This window comes from Alosa sapidissima, chromosome 21 (assembly GCF_018492685.1).
Source record: "Alosa sapidissima isolate fAloSap1 chromosome 21, fAloSap1.pri, whole genome shotgun sequence".
NCBI lineage: Eukaryota > Metazoa > Chordata > Actinopteri > Clupeiformes > Clupeidae > Alosa > Alosa sapidissima.
Window position 1 is genome coordinate 9,876,205 of NC_055977.1, and position 21,574 is coordinate 9,897,778.

The 21,574-nt window shown below is 43.5% G+C and overlaps 3 protein-coding genes across 7 annotated transcripts; 1 reads left to right on the forward strand and 2 right to left on the reverse strand.

Moving 5' to 3' along the window:
* Nucleotides 1-78: 78 nt before the first annotated feature.
* aste1b (asteroid homolog 1b) lies at nt 79-8,577 on the forward strand. Of its 4 annotated transcripts, XM_042075967.1 has the most exons (7): nt 98-270; nt 910-2,334; nt 2,684-2,897; nt 3,186-3,378; nt 3,635-3,958; nt 5,743-5,848; nt 8,451-8,577. In XM_042075967.1, exons 2-6 carry the CDS (start codon nt 919-921, stop codon nt 5,786-5,788), a joined length of 2,193 nt encoding a protein of 730 aa, XP_041931901.1. In that variant the 5' UTR covers nt 98-270; nt 910-918; the 3' UTR covers nt 5,789-5,848; nt 8,451-8,577. The 4 variants fall into 4 exon arrangements, with proteins under 4 accessions (XP_041931899.1, XP_041931901.1, XP_041931898.1 ...); XM_042075965.1 differs by lacking the exons at nt 5,743-5,848; nt 8,451-8,577 and adding an exon at nt 4,275-4,826 and having other exon boundaries at nt 79-123; XM_042075964.1 differs by lacking the exons at nt 5,743-5,848; nt 8,451-8,577 and adding an exon at nt 4,275-4,826.
* On the reverse strand, nt 4,847-13,571 carry wipf3 (WAS/WASL interacting protein family member 3). The gene is given in 9 exon segments (XM_042075975.1): nt 4,847-5,906; nt 6,352-6,453; nt 6,643-6,798; nt 7,426-7,723; nt 7,725-8,125; nt 8,448-8,627; nt 11,165-11,297; nt 11,965-12,082; nt 13,318-13,571. Coding segments are annotated over 8 exon segments (1,413 nt in total). The 5' UTR covers nt 12,067-12,082; nt 13,318-13,571; the 3' UTR covers nt 4,847-5,865.
* Nucleotides 13,572-15,040: 1,469 nt separating this feature from the next.
* LOC121695599 (proline-rich protein 15) lies at nt 15,041-18,543 on the reverse strand. 2 transcript variants are annotated; one of them, XM_042076588.1, is made up of 3 exons: nt 18,362-18,543; nt 17,539-17,618; nt 15,041-17,219 (listed from the first exon to the last, which is right to left on the reverse strand). In XM_042076588.1, the coding sequence occupies exon 3, from the start codon at nt 17,196-17,198 to the stop codon at nt 16,776-16,778; it is 423 nt and encodes a 140-aa protein (XP_041932522.1). In that variant the 5' UTR covers nt 17,199-17,219; nt 17,539-17,618; nt 18,362-18,543; the 3' UTR covers nt 15,041-16,775. The 2 variants fall into 2 exon arrangements, with proteins under 2 accessions (XP_041932522.1, XP_041932523.1); XM_042076589.1 differs by lacking the exon at nt 18,362-18,543 and adding an exon at nt 17,812-18,273.
* Nucleotides 18,544-21,574: the final 3,031 nt, after the last annotated feature.

Consider the following 21,574-nt stretch of genomic DNA (forward strand, 5'->3'; position numbering starts at 1 on the left):
GCACCTGCTGCCTGGATTCCAGTCCACTAGATGGTGGTAGTGGGCCAATTACGCGGATTTATGTAGTTGGAGCAGAAACCAAAGAAGAGTACCACGACCAGGAAAGTAACGTGACATTTACTGGTAGGAAGTAATTGCTTAATTCGATGACATTTGATAGATTTTTTTTATCCTTAGGCATGTACAAAACATATCTAAAAGTCCTCTGATGTCGGATCCATAGTAAATGTGAATGATTACCTCAAAGGCAAAGAGGAACGTATTCAGAAGGTAGGCTGTAAGAACTGCCTTACTTTCCCCTTGTTTTTTTTTTTGTGTTTTTTTAACGCTAGCCGCTCTTATTTCCGACAGAGATCGTTAGGGGAATGACCTGGATTAACCGTTAACCATTAAAGGTTTAGAGAAACTTGAGAACATAGTTGCAATGCAATATGTCCCTGCGTCCTCAGACTTAGATGAATGGGTAGCAAAAAGTCATAAATATAAAAACATATCCTGACGCCCCTGAATGTATGCATACATTTCAGTTTACAGTGATCCTCAGGGCTGTTTATGTATTGTATGTGCGTGCAATCACAGCTCTCTCAATACTGGTAATATAAAAAGTATATCCGACCTACCAAGTGACATTATATGATAATAATGCCATTCGATTTCTCCTCTTTCCCCTGCAATTCCCTAAATGATATTGAGTGTTACAAGTCATGTTGCGTCTTGGGCAACAACACCCTCTGTGGCTCAGTAGCTACAGCTTTTCAAGTTCATGTGAAGAAACTGCTGCTACATTCTGTATTTTGACATAAGTTGCTTAGGACCAGTAAGTCACTGGCTAATTGGCCAGGTAAAGCCAGCATTTGTTTCTTGGTGGATCAGTGAGAGTTTCCTGTTCTCTGCCTCTTTTTTGTCCAGGGTCATGCTATGGGGGTGCATGGCCTCACCAGCTACGTGGAGAAGGACCGCCGCTTCCTTGTTAACGTGCGTCTCCAGGACACCCGGCTGGTGATCGATGGCAGCAGCCTGTACTACAGCCTGTATTTCGGCTGTGGCGCAGACCAGCAGTGCGGTGGGGAGTATGAGGCTTTCGCAGAGCAGGTGCGCCACTTCTTCGCTGCGCTCTTCACCTGCAGGATCCAGCCCTTTGTGGTGTTGGATGGGGGGATGGATCACAGTGACAAGAAGTTCGCCACCTTCCGGCAGCGCGCCAAGAGGTCCATCAACGATGCCAACTCCCTCTCCCGCGGAACGAACGGTTCTGTGCTTCCCCTGCTCACCAAGGCCGTCTTCATGCAGCTGCTCTCCGACTTGGCCGTCCCCTTCTTCCAGTGTGCAGCAGAGGCCGACATGGAGATCGCGACCCTGGCCAGCCAGTGGGGCTGCCCCGTACTGACCAATGACAGTGACTTCTACATATTTGAACTGCGTGCGGGTTACATACCCTTCAGGCACTTTCAGTGGGCCAGCGTGGCGGTGGGCAGGCAGGCCCACCCGTCGCAGTGTTCCGTCTCGGCCCGCTGCTACACCGTGCAGCGCCTCTGTTCCCACTTCAGGGGACTGACCCCGCAGATGTTGCCTTTGTTTGCCGTAATCATGGGGAACGATTACACTCCCGCTCACATCAAACAGCTGTTCTTCAGCCGCGTGGAGCTGCCCGTGGTGGCAGCGGGGAGGAGGGGGAACCCCCAGGTCGAGGGCCTCCTCCTGTGGCTGTCTCAGTTCAGCAGCCCTGCTGAGGCCCTGGAGGAGGTGCTGGAGCTTGACGCAGGAGGGAGAGAACAGAGGAGAGGCGCCACGCAGTCCGTTTTCTCTGCAGGGATGCAGGACTACACTCTCCCACCTCGAAGCAGCTTGGCGCAGTTCTTCTCTGGAGGTTTGAACCCTCTTCCAGGCTCGATGGAGGTCCCTGAAATACTTGCTGCCCAGCCACAGTGGCTCTTGCGGGGGATCGTCACGGGCAGGTTGCCCTCTCTGGTCCAGGATGTGCTGGTGCTCCAGAGGGTCATGCTGATCGCCCAGGTGGAGAACTGCAGGTTACCCAGCAGCCACTGCACCTCGCTGGCCATTCGGCAGGTCATCTACGGGCTGCTTCTCCTCGGCCGCCAGCAGGCCCCGGCTCACGCTCCTGCGGGCAGAGGAAGAGGAAGAGGAAGAGGAGGGCGAGGCAGCAGGGGGACAAGAGGCTGTAGACATGGTGGCCAATCAGAAGCAGAGGGATGTGTTCACATCGCCCCCACTGTGGTGGAGTATGACAGATGTGATCTCAACCTGACAAAAAGCACAGTCGACCCTGTTCAACTGAGTGGTGCTCCTCATGTGCAGATAGAGATGATGGACCAGGTATGCATGAATGTACAGAACACCTTTGTAGTGAGACAGCTTTTAATCTGATGGTTTCAGTTGTTTCTTTGCAATGACAGTCAGACAGGTAGTGAACATATTTTTTCCTGTTCAACTATTTACAGCTGATGTATGTCATATGTATGCATGTATGTATGGTCTAGTATACAAATACTCATACACACACTCATGGTAGCAGTATGAAAATGGCACAGAAAATATGTGCCTGGCTGCTGCGCAAATAATGTATGCCAGTACATAACTTCTTACTTTTAACTGGCAGAGCAGCTGTGACATTTTAAAAACAACCCCAGGTTTCAGACTTTGTTTTTTCTCTCTCCCTCTCCAGACGTCAGTGTCTGCGCGTGTACAGGTGCTGTTGAGAGTTCTTCATATTGAAGAGCGTGCCTTGGGCACAGTGCCCCCCACCCTCAGGCTTCCTATGTGTGTGACCTCTTTCTGGCTGCAGCGCTCCAGGCCTCGGCCTGACCCCACCATCCTACAGGCTGTCATTCTGGGCCTTACATTTGGGGAGCTAAGCTATCGCAGAACCATTACTGGAGGTACAAAATAGCCTTAGTGACCTACTTATGTTACTCTGCAATCATTTTTCAACTTGGTGTCAGAAAGAACTGTAGTGGGTAATTGTCACTGGGTGTTCTGTGTTCTGTTATGTGTATTGTCACTGGGTGTTCTGTGTTCTGTTATGTGTATTGTCACTAGGTGTTCTGTGTTCTGTTATGTTCTGTGTTCTGTTATGTGTATTGTCACTAGGTGTTCTGTGTTCTGTTATGTGTATTGTCACTGGGTGTTCTGTATGTCTCATTCTTTCTGATATGTGTCTCTATCAGATCCCATGTGCAGCAGGCCGGGTGTTGCTGCCGTTCTCCACCGACTCCACCAGCTCCGCGTCCAGAGGAAGGAGCGGCGCGGGCTGAACCTGGAGGTGGCCCATGCTCTCAGCCAGTGGCAGTCATGCATGTGGGCAGCGCTGTGTCTAAACCAGCTGCTGTGTTGCCCCCTTCCAGATCCTCCATGTGCCTGGTAGTGTGTCCAGTCAAACAATATCCACTGCCTGAAATGCTTTACCCTAATCGCTACTGTGCCCTTTCAAGGTTTAATATGTCAACTCACTGGTTCTGTATGGGCTCAGTATGCTTTAGCCAGAGGGCTGTGAATCACAAGATACAAAGTTAAAAACAAGTCTATCTTCGCAGAGTTGTGATGTGAAAAATGTTGCTGTTATAGTTCAACTTGTTCTCTTTTTATCTCCCTTGTTCTCATTCCATTTGGCCTCAAGGTTGTTCAGTGGGACTCTGCTTCATGCTGTGCAGGCAGCGCTGAGACAGGGGGCTTCTGTAGAAGATTTCTTGGCTGGGGACCCCTTTCCTGGGCAGCTCTTCTCTTCTCTAATGGAGGCCACACTACAGCCATGTGGCCCTGGCCCCACCGGCCATCTTGGACCATCTTCTTCAGGGGCCAGGAAGAGGGGAAGGGGACAGAGGAAGCATCCACCGCAAGGGAGAGGCCAGGCGCCGAGAGGGAGGGTCCAAAGGGTTGACGAGCGTGGCCTTAACAACCGCTTTGCCATGTTGATGAGTGATGAAGACTATGATGAAGAAGAGTAAGCTTGTTATTACTGCTTGTGCCTTTAAACAGCACATTTTAAATGGATTCTCTCAGAGCAGAGCTGTGAGACGTGCTGGACTCTGACTTTACAGTCGATCAAGTTCCTTAAAGTAATCCAGTCTCATACGCACTGCCTATGACAGTATTTCGGTGTTATAGGTTAATGCAGGGGATTTTTGGGCAGCTAAAATAATACAGTGGGTTTTATATGTACAATGTTGTAGGTTTTAATCAACCATCGCAGGGTTGGCACTTTATCAGTGAGAAAAGAAGTGGCATCTTACAGGTTTTACATGTCTTTTACATTTCAGGTCTACAACTTGGCCTTACGGGTTGTTAAGTACAAGATGGTGCTTTTCAGACGTGATGGGCCCACGTGGCTGCAGTTGCCAGAATTTGCCTATATTTGTGCTTGTTTACAAATTGATGATATTAATTTTTCTGGCTGCCAGTTGTGCCTTTCATCTGCTCTTACCGCATAGCTGCTTTTTAGTGTACATTGTGTTGGCAGGATCTCAGTGGGAAGGCATCCCATTCTCATGAATTAATTTAACCCATGAGTTCAAGTCAATCCTATGTTCTTCCGAAGGGCACACATGGTACATGGTATTCCTGATTATAACCTATGCCATAAAATAATTACAATGATCCCTGGCATCTCATGGACCAAATGTGGCTGGGGTTATCCATGTTTGCCTTTGCTTTTGACTCTGATCTTTGCCTATTTCTATTGCAATATATTTTATGTCATGTAAGAAATGTATTTATCCACATTTACATTAATACATTCATAATGAAACATTATTTAAATCAATTTCAAAATTCATATTTAACGTTTATTCTCACACTGAAACATGTTTAAAATGTTAATAATGTAATTATATTGTTATTGTCATTACAATGAATTATGAAATGAGTATCTTAAATGTCAACAAATAATCTTGACAAAAACACAAAAATCTTCACAAAAACAAACAAACTTCACATTGTACATGGATGGATGAAAATAAATATTCAATATAAACTCTCAAGCCAGAAATTCATATGACCGATGGTATTCATATTTTTTGGTATTCATGATAATTCAGCTTTTCCTGCATCATCATTTTGACAATACAGCCATTAAATCAGAGTACATTATTATTTGTATGAGAGGGGCTCAAACTTGTATCTACTCTCGTGAAAATGTTGGTTACATCTGCTGAAATACAAATGTATTCCAGAAGGTGGCAGTGCTTCCAGTTAACCTGGTTGATTATCACAAAGGTGAAGTGGGAAACACATTGTACACATACGAGTTAAATAAATACAAAAGTCAGTTCATTTTCTGCCTTACAAGCAAAATGTGTCACAAAAAAACAAGTACATAGAGAAAAAATGTATTATTTTGCTTCATCAGTCACAACTGAAATGCAGGATTGAACATTCCTGCTAATGGCCAGTGTAAAGAATCTACTATAATAGAAACACATGATGTCCAAGAAGCTGAAATGCATGATGACCTATAAAATGGAAACATATTCTGCGTTCTTGCTGTAACTCTTATAAAAGTAGTTACATTTTGGACAATTTAACCGACTTTATAAAACCATAGAGTATCAAAATCATGTAGACCTGAGGGTTGCTAGTCAGTATTGGCCCAAGAGAGCTTACAAGGTGCTGATTGTAGCTACTAATCAACAGCTTATGAATTTCTCACTTGACTACTTATTTGAACAGCCTTCACACATCACTCATCTGCCTACTAGATTCTGTAGTTCTTTGTTTTTTGCTGTGAAGTTGCAAAAGGGATGTCCGTTACTCAGACACTGGTTGGATCAGATGATGCCACTGAGGTGGGAAAGAGGTGGAAGACATGCAAGGCACCATCAGCCATTCACCGCAGGTGAGTCGATAAGTCATTCACCGCAGGTGAGTCCTGATTGCCGGTGGCTTTGGTGACACTGTTAAAAAAAACAAAAGAGTTTAGGTTTCCTCCACATACACTACTCACAGAAAGTTAGGGATATCTGGCTTTTGGGTGAAATTGAATGTTTCAGTACAGAAAGTACTGAAACATTGAACTGTTGGACATACGCATTCAAAAGTTTAGAGAAGGTCACATTAAGGTTATAGTGGGTTTTAGGTTCATCCTTAAATTTCACCCGAAAACCAAATATCCCAGACTTTTTGTGAGCAGTTTATCACAATGACTGTAAACCAAATTGTTGTCAATCAGTAATCATCCCATCTGCTATCAAGGTGACAAACATGTATGGAAAGATGATTGTCTTAACATAAGCTTCCCACTCCTATCTTAATGCTTGTGATATTTTAGTGTTCATCAGTCCACAAGAGAGAATGAGCCTATTAACAGAGGGAAACACAGCTGGTTTTGTGCTTTATTACCTTGGTTTATCTTGCTCGGGTAAATTCGTGGAAATGGAAAGAACTCTTTGGGTGGCGGCAAGTCTTTTAAGGGGTGAAACTGAAATTTGGACTCAAAGTCATCTGAAAAAAGAATCAGAACATGATTATCTGTCTAAACATTCTGAGTCTCTCACTCTCACTAACTCTAAGGACTCACAGTATTAGTCAGACCACACATACGCTTAGTGCCTTTGCCTTGCAATTAAAAATGCGGCGTGTAAATATGCTGCTCACACTGGAATCATTTTCCACAGCAGGCACATTGCTTACCCAGGCTGTGCAGATGGCCATTCCCCTGACTGGAGGACTGGGTGTGATAGAAAGGTGGAGGAGGGGGAGGAGGAGGAGGCAAGTGAGAGTAGGCAGACAATTCTGTGGTTGGAGATCGTGCAGGTGGAGCAGGAGGCAGACCTAGCCTTCCAACACCTGTGACACAGTCACATGGCACATCAAACTACATCTAGTGCTCATACAAATACCAGTCAATAGGTCGCTATGGGAATGATAAACACACTAGAAATGTACTTTATATTTGAAGAGTTTGGTTCCAAAACGCTATATCCATTTTAATGAATTTTTATACATCATTTTATTTACATTTTGTTTATCAAGTACTTTCAGTGGAAATGTAATTTATTTGATTTATCTTTACTCAATCAGAACAAAACAAGTGCTTTATATCTGTTATTGGTATTACTTGAAATACTCACTTACAGTAAATAACATGACTGATGAGGCCTAATAAAATGGATTTATAGCGTTTTGGAACCAAAACTCTTCATTTACTCATGTTGCCCTGGCAACATAGACTTCCATAGAGTAGAGTAGAGTAGAGTAGAGTAGAGTAGAGTAGAGTAGAGTAGAGTAGTAGAGTAGAGTAGAGTAGAGTGAGTAGAGTAGAGTAGAGTAGAGTAGAGTAGAGTAGAATAGAGTAGAGTAGAGTAGAGTAGAGTAGAGTAGAGTAGTAGAGTAGAATAGTAGAGTAGTAGAGTAGAATAGAGTAGAGTAGAGTAGAGTAGAGTAGTAGAGTAGAGTAGTAGAGTAGAGTAGTACCTGAAAGACACGGTATAGCTGGGGGCCGTCTGCAAGGAGCTGTGGAGGGATAGGTAGGAGGCAGGGGTGGGACAGCAGGTCTGTAGGGGGCCGGGTGTGACGGCGGCAATTTAGAAGGAGGAGGAGGAGGAGGAGGTGGAGGAGGGGGGAGATAGGAGGGACAGCTCGGGGTGTATGAGGAGGGGTGAGGTGGAGGTGGAGGGGGGAACGTGTCTACTCGCTCCTGTGGCTCAGAAGGGGAAGTTGACGGAGAGGGGTAGTAGGCACCTGGGGAATAGTTGGGCAGTAGAGAGGGTGGGAGGGAGGGGGCTGGAGGTGGGGGGTGGGGGCGGAGGGGGAGTGGACGGCATGATGGTGGGCTGCTGGACGGGTAACCAGTTGGGTTTGGTGATGTAGGTGGCGGCTGGTGGGGGTGGTGGAGGAGGACAGGTAGGTACGGGTGGAGGGCAAGTCTTTGGTCTGTCTAAGGACAGATAGGACGGAGGAGGAGGGGGAGGGCCTGAGGATGGAGGTCTGGAGGGGGCAGACAGCGCTGGAGGGGGTGGAGGGGCTGCTGTAGTCGGGGAGGGCCGAGACCATCTCCTCTCCAGAGGCTTGTGGGACGTGGAGAGATCTGGAGCGCTGCCACGGAAATCCCCAGAATTCATTGGAGGGTTCCACAGGGGCTGTCTCAGACATAGAGACGAGCCTGACCGGGATACTGATACACACACACACACACACACACACACACACACACACACACACATGATTCCCATGACACTTATGTCCTAATTTCTCTGCATGCAGGTTCTTGGTATCCACTTTCACAAGTAATTCATCAACAATAGTTGAAGTATTTTTAACATCAATGTATGTGCCTGTAGGAGTATGTATTTTATATAGTAAGTAAGTAAGAATTTATAACCCTTTTTAAGCAAAATGGCCATTTTAAAGCACTTCACACCGACACAGACATGTAATCTTTTACTGTTGCATTATGTGTGTGTGTGTGTGTGTGTGTGTGTGTGTGTGTGTCTTACCAGGGTTGTGCAGGGGTGTTTTAGATTCCCCCTTTGCTACAGATCTGAGCACGGGGAAACCTCCAGCGAACAGACCTCCGAGAGCGGACGCTCCTGCTGATGGGCCACCTGAGCCTGAGCCACCTGACCCTCCTGACCCTGAGCTGCCACCTCCCAGTGTTGGGCCTGTCCCTTTGGGCTCTGTGGACACACACATATACTGTCAGGAGAGGTCCATCACATCCATTACTGTTGTAACAGCTACAAAGTATTCACTAATTCTATGATATGCCCTGCAACTATGTGAATAATAATCATGATGGGGGGCAGCCGTGGCCTACTGGTTAGGGCTTTGGGCTTGGAACCGAAGGGTTGCCGGTTCGATCCCCGACCCAGTAGGAAAAAATGTGGCCGGGGGAAGTGGTTGAGCACTGCTCTCCCATGCCCACATCCATGGCTGAAGTGCCCTTGAGCAAAGCACCTGACCCCTCACTGCTCCCCGAGCGCCGCTGTAGCAAGGCACCTAACCCTTCATTGCTCCCCGAGGACCGCTGTAGCTGGCAGCTCACTGCTCCGGGTTAGTGTGTGCTTCACCTCACTGTGTGTTCACTGTGTGTTGTGTGTGTTTCACTAATTCATGGATTGGGATAAATGCAGAGACCAAATTTCCCTCACGGGATCAAAATAGTATATATACTTATATACTATACTGATGGTACTTGGCACATTACAACTTATGTAAATGTAGCATTAATCTCATTTGAATGTTTTATACAGCCATCCCTATGCCACAGCGTTAAACAGAAGTGGGGTATGAAGTGGCAAGATCAATGCTAAGAAGGGACCGGCCCAGGGGAAGGGAGACGTCAACAGGCATTTATTCCCCAGAGGCTGAGCGCCTTCATTGCCAACGTTGAGGTCTCAGTCCATGGTGAAAATGTGCTGCTTGATTTCAATATCCCTTTTTATAGCTGGCTTCAGTACACTGTAAAGAAATACAAGAAGTCGTATCTTTCTTTTTTTCTTTTCTTTCTTTCTTTTCTTTCTATTACATAACCTACATTTGAGAATTGAAATAGGGCCCCTGTGAGTGTTACTGATGCCCATATAAGTGGCATCGGTATTAGAGTGCTCCTGGTGAGCTTTACTGGTGTACTCCAGGCAATGATTCCCCTTTTCAGGAGCTGATGTGGGCATGGTAACATTTTAGTAATTTAGATGAAACTATGCCACAATGAGTCTGTGTTTCCCTCTCTCTCATGACTCACACACCATCCCACAAGGCATCAAGCATCAGCATGTGAAAGCAATTACATACAGAATCTCTAGAATGTGCGTGCACACACACACACACACACACACACACACACACACACACACACACACACACACACACACACACACACACACACACACACACACACAAACACACACACAAACACCTCAACACACATGCATAAACAAATGGAGCTTAAAACATGATCTGTCTGACCAGTAGGAATTATATGGTTTCAAAGAACGTCAAATTCTAACGACTTTTATAATATTGTTTTACTGATAAACATTGTATTTACACCTCATATGACATGATTTCATTAATGTAAAGTTGCATGCACACACCTGCTACCCACTCCCTCTCACAGTACCAGACAGCCCTCTGTCAACTGTGGCGACCTTCAGGTTCTTGGGAACCAGCTATTTCTCAGGACCTGAAGAGGTCCAACATTAACTCCATCCTTTAAAAAGCTCAGCAGAGGATGTACTTCCTGAGACGTATGATGGTCTGCCATAGGGGCTGGTGACCCAGTTATGCACTGCAGTCAATGAATCTGTCCCATGCACTTCCATCACAGTCTGGCTAAGAGCAGCCATGAGACAGGAAAGGAATAGACTGCAGCGAATAGTAAGGGCAGCTGAGAGTAGGGCTGTAGTCAAGACCACCTTTGTCGAGTCCAAGACCAAGTCAAGACTGAGTCCAAAGAGGTTCGAGCCCAAGACAAGACCCAAAAGCCATATTTGGCAAGACCAGTGGCAGAAACCAAGACAAGTCCAAGTCCAAATACCAGCGAGTCCGAGACAAGTCCGAGACCATAGAAAACTGTCTCGAGTGCGGACTCGAGTACTACAGCCCTGGCTGAGAGCATCACAACACTCTATACATTGTCTGTCTCTTAAATGTATCCATGACTTAGGAGCTGACATATTAAGGGGGAAAAAACATGCATAGGTTGTCTTTAAACAATGTGTATTTAACTTGTGTATTGTGTCCTCTCAAAATAGTATGTAGACCTAAATTGTCTATGTATTGTGTACAAATGAGCACTTTTCTGATACCTGTATATTTAAAAAAAAAAGTGAGTTTGACTTTTTCCTCAAAGTGAGCAGGGGCAATATGTTTTCATGTGTGGTTAAAATGGTCGCAGACAGTTGCTTTATCAAAATATTCATATTTATATGACAACAAATGTATATTAGAAGTGGATCCCTCTTCTAAATCTGCACTAACATGTGTTGCTGTTGCACAGCTTGGAATATTTGTTTCACCATGACATAAATACAGACACATGACTATATTTCCAGTTTCCTAAAGGGAGGTTTCCTAGAAGTTCCTTACCACCACAGAACACAATAGGAAGTCTCTCTATCTAAAAACATGTTCTCATAATCCAGCTTGTTTTTTTCCCCAATCAGCTGTGGAGGGTGGGCAGGAAACAGGAAGTGGCTGCATGGAGACTTACTGTCAAGCTGCGGGGCACTGCGGTCATTAACCTGCGCGACCTTCTTCAAACATATTCCTTTGTGGATGTCTGCCAGGAGAGCATTGCGGCCGCCTCGCTCTGATGACCCCAGTGCAGAATGGCCTGTCTGGGACTGAGAGAGAGAGAGAGACAGTTATACACTTTCCAAGTATTACAACACAATGTTGTTAAGAGGTTAGACACACAGTTTGTCAACTGAGAACCAACAAGGTCTACCTGACATGTCCATGACAAGTCTTTTTTAAACATATTATATAATTTATTAAACAGATACATTTAATTGAATTGTTTTCTCAAAAGTGCATTGGACCTTGGAGTTTGTTCTCATACTGTACATATGAGAGACAACATGGTTTTGGGATGGTTTCAACACCCCAGTGTCATAATGCTGACAGTTACCAGGTGTTCTTGAGCTACCTCCTAGTTCTAGAGCATTCTACAGCCCCACTGTTGTTGGATGAATGGCTTTTAAGAACTAAAGGGTGTTTTCCCATGGTTAAGGGAGGGGGACAGGAACAAGAGAGGGACACAGAGATAGAGAGAGAAGGAAAGGGAGAGAGAGAAATTTGACACCACTTTGCCACTGCATACCTTCTGCTGACTGTGTGTGTGTGTGAGAGAGAGAGAGAGAGAGAGAGACAGAGAGAGAGAGAGAGAGAGAGTGACCGTGTAATTTTATCTCTGATTAATAATACAGACTCTAGCTTGGTGGATGAGCAGAGCCACTTGCTGTGTGCACATAGAGTCTTTACGTTTTTTATGTGTCTTAGCTTTGTTACCTGTGGTGGTGCTGCCGTTTGATGTGGGGGTGGTGGACCTGGCGCTGGTGGAGGAGGACCAGGTGGAGGAGGAGGAGGTGGTGGTGGTGGTGGGAGAGGCATGACCGCTCACCAAAATCTGCAAAAGATGCACACACACACACACACACACACACACACATACACACACACACACAAACAGTTTTAGAGTCAGCTGTCACAGTCTGGGTCAATCCAATCAGTGTCTTCCTCAGGTCTCATCTGCCGCTTGTGTGGCCGCCACCAAACCAAAGGCAGGAAGACATTTCAACACCAACAGGAATCAGCAACAGGAACACCGCCCTCTGTCTCAGGATGAACCGTCCCCTTACTCCCACAATGCCTTGCCGAGGCCCTCTGTAAAAGAGTAGGCGCTGGGAACAATGGAGTGTGTTGTCTGGGAAGTGATGCTGTTTGCCCTCTGGATAGGCCTCTCACATACTTGATGTCCATATACAGAGAGGATTCAGTGAATGTCCGAATCTATGAGGGTTGTTTTGGAAGAATCTACACACTGGGTCCTTTTGAGTGCATCTTTTGTGGGCGTATGGAACTGTTCACAATTGAAGGATGAGGCAGATGCATATTCTTAAGACTAACTCTAGACACATGTATATGTATAGGATATGGATGAATTAGGATTTGGACCTAATTTAAAGTAGCATGAAGTAATTGCTGATAACATACAGACAACCAAACAAGCCATTAAACGAAAAGCAATACATTTTTACAATATTTTCTTTAAGCCAGCTCCGCAAATGAATGATGGTTGAAGGCCCAACTCAATCAAATAAACACATTTTAAAAATGTCACTGAGTATTACATTAACTAAATAATATGGGTTGCTCTTTGAACTCACTGTCAATTCCTAGGCTACCATTTTCGTCATTAAAATCCTTCGATAAGTTTCCACGGAATGCGCATTTACGCACGGAATTGCGGCAGTATTCAGGAAAGCCTACACTTTGGTCACATATACTCCTAAAACTTAATTAACATGCAGTGGGGGGAAATTATACAAATAGTCGAAACGAAGCCTAGGTGCAGTAGCCTATTCGTCAAAATAATCGTAAATATCCTGCATGTGAATGTGCATTTATGTTCACTGATAGCCACTGACATTTCTAAGTAATTATCGTCATAACTTTTTGCAAGTTGTGTATGCTAACAGCTATACATTGCTGTTGCCATAGACATTGCTGTTGCAACAGCAAAGCGGGAGGTAAGACATAGTTGTCTAGTAACCTACGAGTGGACGGCACGCATGTGAAACAGAATACCCTGGCGCTCATGGTCTATTTTGCACTCATGAAAAAAGTGTTTAAAACACTCACCCGAATTCAGACTGTTGGTGTTCCGTTTATCGACGTGGTAGGTAGGCTACGATTGTTTTAGCAGGAGCGCCTTCTAGTCAGCGGGCACAGAGATGAAGGCTACAGACACTCCAGACACAGTTCACTTACTGGTGTCAACGCCAGAGTTATTAATAGCCTACGACGACGAGTTTCGTGTCCAAAACAGACCGTATTTTATTGCCCCTAATTTTCTTTTGACTGTAACGTTATTTGCCTATATGATATAGCCTACTCAACTACCCTACACTTACCTCACTGTCGCAGTTCCACGGCAGCTCCACTGACACCTGAATAATTCTCCCACATAACGCACTACTATTCTATAACTGACACGGGCCTGTAGGCTAGTGCGACTCCTGGGGCCTGGACCACACCATTGCACACTAACAGATTATGGAAGCAACAAGTGGGTGTGCAAAGATGGTGATCTAAGAAAAATATTAACTTTTACTATTTACTAAATGTGTGCGATAATGAAGACTTGGTCCACATTTTCTCAACAGGCAAAGTACTTGACCAGGGTGCTGAAATAGGCCTACTTTGCAGGGGTTACAATATAACTTATTTTTATGCCTACTTTATTGTAGGCAAAAGGGAAAGAGCTGAAATGTGTGGGGAGCACTCAATAAGCTGAAATGTTCTTTCTGAGTCTGCAGATCGGTTAATAAAGTCTTAATAAACATTGTAATCCACTCTTAATGTTTGGACTGTGGTCTTAATTGACAGGCTGGTAAGGAAAGCTGGCTCTGTAGTTGGAGCTGAACTGGAGTGCATCATTTCAATATCTGACAAAAGGACCCTGAACAAACTGATCAACATCTTGGACAATGAGTGTCATCCACTCCACAGCACTATTGTTAAGCAGAAGAGCCTGATCAGCTGGAGACTTCGCTCACTGCCTTACACAACAGACAGACTGCAGAAGTCATTCATCCCCAGGGCCATTGAACTGTTCAATGCATCACTTAAGGGAAGAGGAGAAATAGACTTCTCCGCATAGTCTGTCTGCCTCTTCACCACCTCCGTGTCTTGAACTGTCTGTCCACTAGTCACTTTACCATTGTCTTCTGCCTCACTGTTTGCGTGCTTTATTAGCACATATGCACAACCCCTCCCTCCATGCCACAGCCGAACTGTGACCACACTTATACCTTTCTTAATATAGTTATTTATATATAGATATATAGACTTTATTCTTGCACTGTTGCACTGTTTGACTTACTCATTTGCACCATCACCATGACACTCATTCACAAAGAGCACCTTACCTTACCATATGCACAGAGGACCACAGGCTCAGTCCCTGCTTCAGTCATTGCAAGCGCACCTGATTGATTAATCACCCACTATGTGGATACTGTTTTTTAGAATTGATTTAGATTAAGTTTTATTTAGTATACTTTGTATTTTAGTATATTCTTTATCTTCTACAGTCCTTATTGCTTAGTTGTGTTTTTTATAATATATACTTTTAATTACTTTTTCTGCTGTTAGTGAATGTGTGTGTGTATGTTGTCTGTATGCTACTGTGACCTTGAATTTCCCCTAGGGATCAATAAAGTATCTATCTATCTATCTATCTATCTTAATTATCAGCATATAGGACCTGAATAAGTAGAAAGTAAAATACTGCAGCATATAAAGTTGAGTTGAAAAAGTCAGCTCTTTATATTTCTGAAGCCATACACAAGGAGACATAAGCTAAACATGTGAAGCATCTGCCCCTCATTTATTCATAAAATACAGACTTTTATGTAGGAAAAAAAAACAATTACATTCTAGTCAATGATATACTCTTGTCCAAATGTCTGTAAAAGAGAACTCATTGAGCACACCTTTTAAAGGTCAGCAACTCTCTCGGAAGATCTAAAAAAAACTAGACTAAAACCTAGTTTATGCAGGGTACAACCTGATGGCACAGCTACAGGAAGTACAGACAGATATTTGATTGATAATCCTGACAGCTCAACATGTTGATTAAAGCCCTCTAAAAAGATATGTGTTTGTTCTAATGGAAATTTGTAGTAAAGTGAAGTAAACTTTATGAATAATCTTAGACCCATGAGCCAAACAGCAGCTCTCTCTGGAGGAGATTCTATTGGTCCTGAGCTGGTCATGTCATGATCCAGTCCTCTTTCCCAGTTATTGAGAAACAAGATCAATGAATAAGCAGGCATTGCTTGCAAGTTGCTGTGCAACCAATATAACCTTATAGCAGAATCAATTTACTCTAATGGGGCTGCACACTTGTCACATTTCAATTCTCTGAAATCTTTGAGGTACTATATTTTGAACCATCTCTGTGTTTTTGTAATGTGTGCAACTTTTATCTCAGTTCTCATTGCCTGTGTCTATACAGTCAAATTGGATTAAATGATGTTGCAGCTAGTGCCCAAGATCTCTCAAACATAATCCTATCAAATGTCAATTCAATGACATTTATATAGACACCAACATGGTTAGTTTATTATTGGTAGCTGTGTAGTAGTTCATGAGTTGTATAAACAAGATGGCCCTTACAAAAATGAAATGTTTGCAGCAGATTTGCTGCAAACTTGTGGGCAATTTATGGGAAACAAATGAGTTCACTAGAAAATATTGAAAGAAGTTTGCCAATGTTGCCTGCTACAGGCAAATTTCCAGCAAAGTTCTGGCAACAATGAGAACTTTGCCACTAGTGGCAAATGTGTTCGCCAGTGATTTGCCACCACCCTTAGCCAATAATGGCAAACTTCCAGTGAAGTTCTGGTGACAAACAAACCTAATTTACATATGCCATTGCTGCAAATTTGCTGCAACATTGCAAAAAGTTTACCACAACCATTTGCCAGAAACCTAATTGCATGTGAAAATATGACCTTGCCGCAAATTTGTGTGTCATTTCAAAGTATCTTCAAATCATGTTTTGATTTAAAGTCCAGAGCCCTGACTACAGAAACAAATACATTTAGCAGTGGGCTCAGAGACATAGACATAAATGTTTCTATAGGTAGACTACTCCTGTTGTCTTGTCCATGTGAAATATACAATTGTCCAAGACTCATGACTATCATTATAATCTACCATTCTACAGTAAACAGCGTCTAATCCCAGGGTGAGAGTTAGGAAGGACACACGTGACACGCTCAAAGAACCCCATGGACCCATGACCCCTTAGTTAAAATATTTAACTTTTAAATTAAAATTCTGTTAGACATCTTTTCACAATTAAACACACATATGGCATGATGCATGGTGCATTTTAAACTCATTCATTAAAAACATATTTAAGTATTATAAGTGTATAGTTGAGAAGTACATAAATAGCTCACAGAGTCTTTGGATGGATGTGTGCTCTGGCCGTCCCCTGTCAGTCCCACAGTCTTGGGGGACAGAAGGGACGGTAATGCACAGTTCAGCCGCCTCGCTCTGCTGAGAGGACAACAGTTTTAGCTGTGCTATTGGCCTTGTGCACTAGCATCCTCTTTATCTGAGGACTTGTCAGTGTGCTCCTCTTCGTCCTGAAGAAGACTCACTCGAACCCGCTTCCTCTCCTTGAACCGTCCTGAGCGGGACACACGCAGGTTACGCCGATTGGTCGACTCGTTGAAGGTAGGCTCCAGGTCAGCCGCACTGTTGTTCCTCTTCTCAGAGCAGGGCCTCTGTGGTTCGGTGGCTGCGGCAGGAGTGTGATCAGCGGTGGTCGTATGGGTGAGTTCTGCAGAAGGCTGTGGGCTCTCCACCGACTGCGTCTGAGTGGAGGTTTGAGGCTGGGGGGCCTGGGCTTGCTGCTGAGCGAGCATGGCCTCCCTCGCGGACTCTCGGGCAGCGCTCCTTCTCTTGCCCACAAATGACCTCCACCAAGGGCTTTTGTCAGTCATCTTGGGGGTGAGGGATGAAATCTGCACACATGCACACACACTCAGCATTTCTCCTCCATCAAAATAATCACCAGATCATCACTCCCAGGAACTACTATCAGAGGCTGTAGTAGCATGTCACTGTCAATAGTATAATTACCATCATCATTGTCAAGAAGGTGTTATGTCACTCAGCATCCTCACCATATTTATCTATACAAAATGTTTTAAACTACTTTGATTCAGTGATTGGTGATTACGTAGGACATGTATAGTCTACAAATCTATGGTCAATTTAAGTCAGATTAATTCTATAAAAATTACAGTAAAACACCCCCCACACGTACACAAAGTAGCCTACCTCACACACTGCAATCGGAGAGCAGGATGCAATGAATAGGTCACTGATGGGGTCCCCTCCAGATCACAACTGGACTAAGACTTGAGAAAACGACAGGCGCAGTCAAAATCTACACTGATGTTTTGTTCTGTGAGTGACAGTGAAGTCACTAAAAGGACGCATGTAGGCAAAACATTGAAGTGATGAAGTTGCACCTAAGCCAAGACCCGAGTTAACATTGAACAACTACGATGCAGTTCACAACTTTATAATCTGCACCGTATCGCATTTTACCGGACAACTTCAACCGGGATTCCGCCTCCGAAACCAGCACGAGAACACCTGTCCTCTTTTCTCATTTGTCGAGAGGCCAAAGAATCGGTCACGTGGAACGGGTCTGCATTCAGGTATTCTAACAACAGATTGGGCAGGGCTAGTTGCTAAGGAACCTCTTGTGATTTGTGAATCTGTATTTTTTCAGTGAAACTTCTATAGTAGCTGCCAAGTTTAGAAAACATGCATGGAGAGCTATCTTGCGCAAAATGAACACATTCTTGATATGTTACACTTCGATTTTGTACTCGATCGTTTCATGAAGAATATCATTGTAGCCTAATAAATAGCCCGACGGATAGCCAATAGGACGGGTTTTCCTTCTCATTAGACTGACAAACGCGTAGGGGCTTCTCTCTCTCTCTCTCTCTCTCTCTCGCACACAGAGAGATGTATTTATTCAGTCAGCCACCTGAAGAGGTCAGCAATGGGGCTGTGATTTGCAATTTACAGTGTGATTAAAATAAATCCTTGAAATTGCAAGTCACATTTATTTCGATTAATGGCCTACCTGCAAAGGTTAAAGCTGTAGTGATTAATGTTGGTTGGACGGTGCATAAGACCACAGCTTGAGCCTGATGGGAATTCAGGTGCAAATATCCTAATTCAGTACAACACCACAAGCCACCCACTAAGACAAACAGAAAAAAAATCATCATCATAGTCTGTTCACTTAAAATGCAATGCATGGTTCAAACAATACAATACATAGGCTATAATACAGACTTAAACATCTACTATTGTAGTGGCCGGGCTTGGAATTTCACCATTTTAGGGGCAAGGCCACATGGCCTTCAGTTGGGCAAATTTGTGGGGGGCACAAAGGCCACATGTCAGGACACCAAGGCCAAAGTTAACTATACAGTAGTAGGCTAAAAAAATGATCAAAATTGTATTTAGCCTATTCACAGCAGTAGACCTGCATTACTGTATGAAACATTAAAAAAACATGACATATTACATAGAACTGTAAATCATCTGATCATCTAATATTTACAGATGTCTAGGCTATATTTAACATTTATTTTATATTTGGCCTGTTATGAAATTATGAATTAAACAATTTAAGCACAGCTCAGCTTTAAGAAACTCAAATAGCCTAGATGCATGCTTAGCATTTTGTGATCATTAAGGCTACTTTAACAAACTCTTAGACAGCTGTATATCCTCTGATTTTAATATTTACAGACATCTAGGCGATATTTGTAACATTTATTTTGAATTTGGCCTGTTATGAAATCACATAGAAAAATTTAAACACTTGTGAAACTTAAAGCCCAAATTTGGAGACATGCATGTCGAAATTGGCTGCAAATTCAAAACCGGATTACTCTGGAACGGCTAACTGTACATGGGACTGCTTTAAACCTTCGTGGTCGGTAAGGTCTGCTGTTTATTTTGATATATGGTTTGCCATGTTTTGAACGAAGGGTTGGTGAAGTATTCCACCAAGATGAATGGGTAGGGAGATTGGCGCAGAACCTAGAATTTATGATTCAATTTAATTATAGTATTTATTTGTCTCGCGAACCGTTCACCAAACGGCTAACATCGTTTAAAAGCTGAGAAAAAGCTCTTTCATGTGATGTGATAGGCCTACTTGTGATGTCTGTATGATGAGTAGGCTACTTCGCAAGTAGTTCAACTGAGAAGAATGGGTGAATCTGGGCGCACTTTCTTTCTTGCCGTGCTCTGTCACTTTCTCAACTGCGTAAAAGACTACATTAATTTGCGCTGTGAATGCTAAGATTATTTTGTCAGGCCATAGGCTAATAAAATACGCTATTAGTCAGATGCAAACCAGAATATTGAAAGAAGGGGGCACCAAGGCCACAGTGGCCTGTAAACCTTTGATTTTCAAAGGGGCATCACGGCCAATGCAAGGGGCAACGACGTGACCGCCATGAAATTCCTACCCTGGTAGTGGCAGTGTCACACTGCACCTCTGAAGATAATACTGGTGCTTAGACACTTCTAATTGAGCTAGACGGACTCAGTTGTTGTAGGCTACTTATTTGTCAAAACAGACCATATTCAATTAAATTTGCATTAAAATAACTTTTTGCATTTTAGAATATCAACATTAATAATGAACATGGTCTCAATATGCATTGCAGTCAACTCCTTTTTTAAACGGCTGACCAAAATTAGCAAATGTGAATTCCCTGCACTGTACACAAGAAACCATCTGTCAAGGCTGTCAGGTTATTAGGCTAATTACCAGGACTCTTCTCCTTAGTGAGAGCTGTTGTTACATCTCCCTCCATTTTCCAAGCGGAGAGAGAAAGGTTGAAAGAGAGAGAAATTTCACAGATCGTTTTGTTTCGGTAAGACTCTGCTAGAGCGTGTGGAATGCAGCTCATGATTCGCACTGCACCTGCCCTTCCACATACCTCGGGAACTCCCTTCTGGACTGAAACTGCGCGCGCGCGCGCGCACACACACACACACACACACACACACACACACACACACACACACACAGAGAGGAATCCTATGGAACCTCCTCTGTGCACACTCCCACTCACTCGTGCTGATTTCATCACTGGTGATGGAATGTGAGAGTGGGGATGCCTGTAAAAAAACAGGAAGATGTGATTATTACTATGAAACTATTACAAATCTGCATATTAATCTCAACATTAAACATTTCATCAAAGAACAACTTGCATCCAGTTACCCAAGGTGTCGTATTCTTTAAAAACAGGAGGGAGCAGGGCAGGATGACCTGCTTTTTGTGCAAGTAAAGTAGACGTTCTGTAAGATTTTGGCAAGCTAAAATGATTATAAGCTTGCTACTGCACTTACCAAAAGGACAATGAACAGTAAATTGTTATCAATATGAGGTCAAATGTACTTGTTAGTGAAAATTTATTTGTCCCTTTGTGCATGGCTGGTAAGCTTGTCTGTAGAAAAAAAAACACAAAGATTATCATGATACAGAAAACAGCCTGCTAAACTGGTTACTTACTGTGTTCACAAGACTTGCACAATGAAGTACTGTACTTCAACAATATTTTCAAAGGACACTCCTCCTCACTCTTCCTCTCTCTCTCTCTCTCTCTCTCTGTAAGTGTGTGAATGTGCCAAATGTATCATTATTACACACAAGGATGAAGTGAATGTCAGGCACTCATTTGGCTCTTTCGGTCTCTGACCCCTCCTTTCGTGAAAGTATGTGTCCTCTCACTCTCCCATGTACCATTCCTCTTTCGTTTCACTCTCAGAATGATCACACATCATGATTTGTACCAGGATGTGTCCATATAGACAAAAATGGATTGCAATCTTCAGAGCACTGATTTACATGAAGGATTTGGGGAAGGAGATATGGAAATACACAGACTTCCTTGTCATTGGACGAAAAGCATGAAGAACTGTAACAGACTATGAAACTATTTTTGCTGCAAATGTGAATGAGGTGTACAGGTTTCACAAAAACAAATTTTATGCTACCATGTTTGGAAGCTCTATTTATCTCATACTAGAATCATAAACTCCAAGGAATTTAGCTATGTGGACTCACTTGTTATTGTTCACAGATTAGAGTATCCCTCTAATCTTTAAAGGATGTGTTTGTGAAAGTGGATGATTACTCTTACGGTGAAGATTATTCTTAAAGCCACTGATTTCTTTGCAGCATACAATTTATAGTTGTTCTGTAAGTTACTCAGTAATCAGGGATTACTCAGTAATCAGTGATGCCAAGCAATAACGTCTAAGA

Excerpts from the sequence above, each read along its gene's own strand:
- aste1b (XM_042075965.1), top strand. The coding sequence starts at position 919 with ATGGGGGTGCATGGCCTCACCAGCTACGTGGAGAAGGACCGCCGCTTC. Across the intron at positions 3,379-3,634 it reads CCAGATCCTCCATGTGCCTG|GTTGTTCAGTGGGACTCTGC; the intron begins GTAGTGTGTCCA and ends TTTGGCCTCAAG. Across the intron at positions 3,959-4,274 it reads GAAGACTATGATGAAGAAGA|GTCTACAACTTGGCCTTACG; the intron begins GTAAGCTTGTTA and ends TTTACATTTCAG.
- LOC121695599 (XM_042076588.1), bottom strand. The coding sequence starts at position 17,198 with ATGACTGACAAAAGCCCTTGGTGGAGGTCATTTGTGGGCAAGAGAAGG.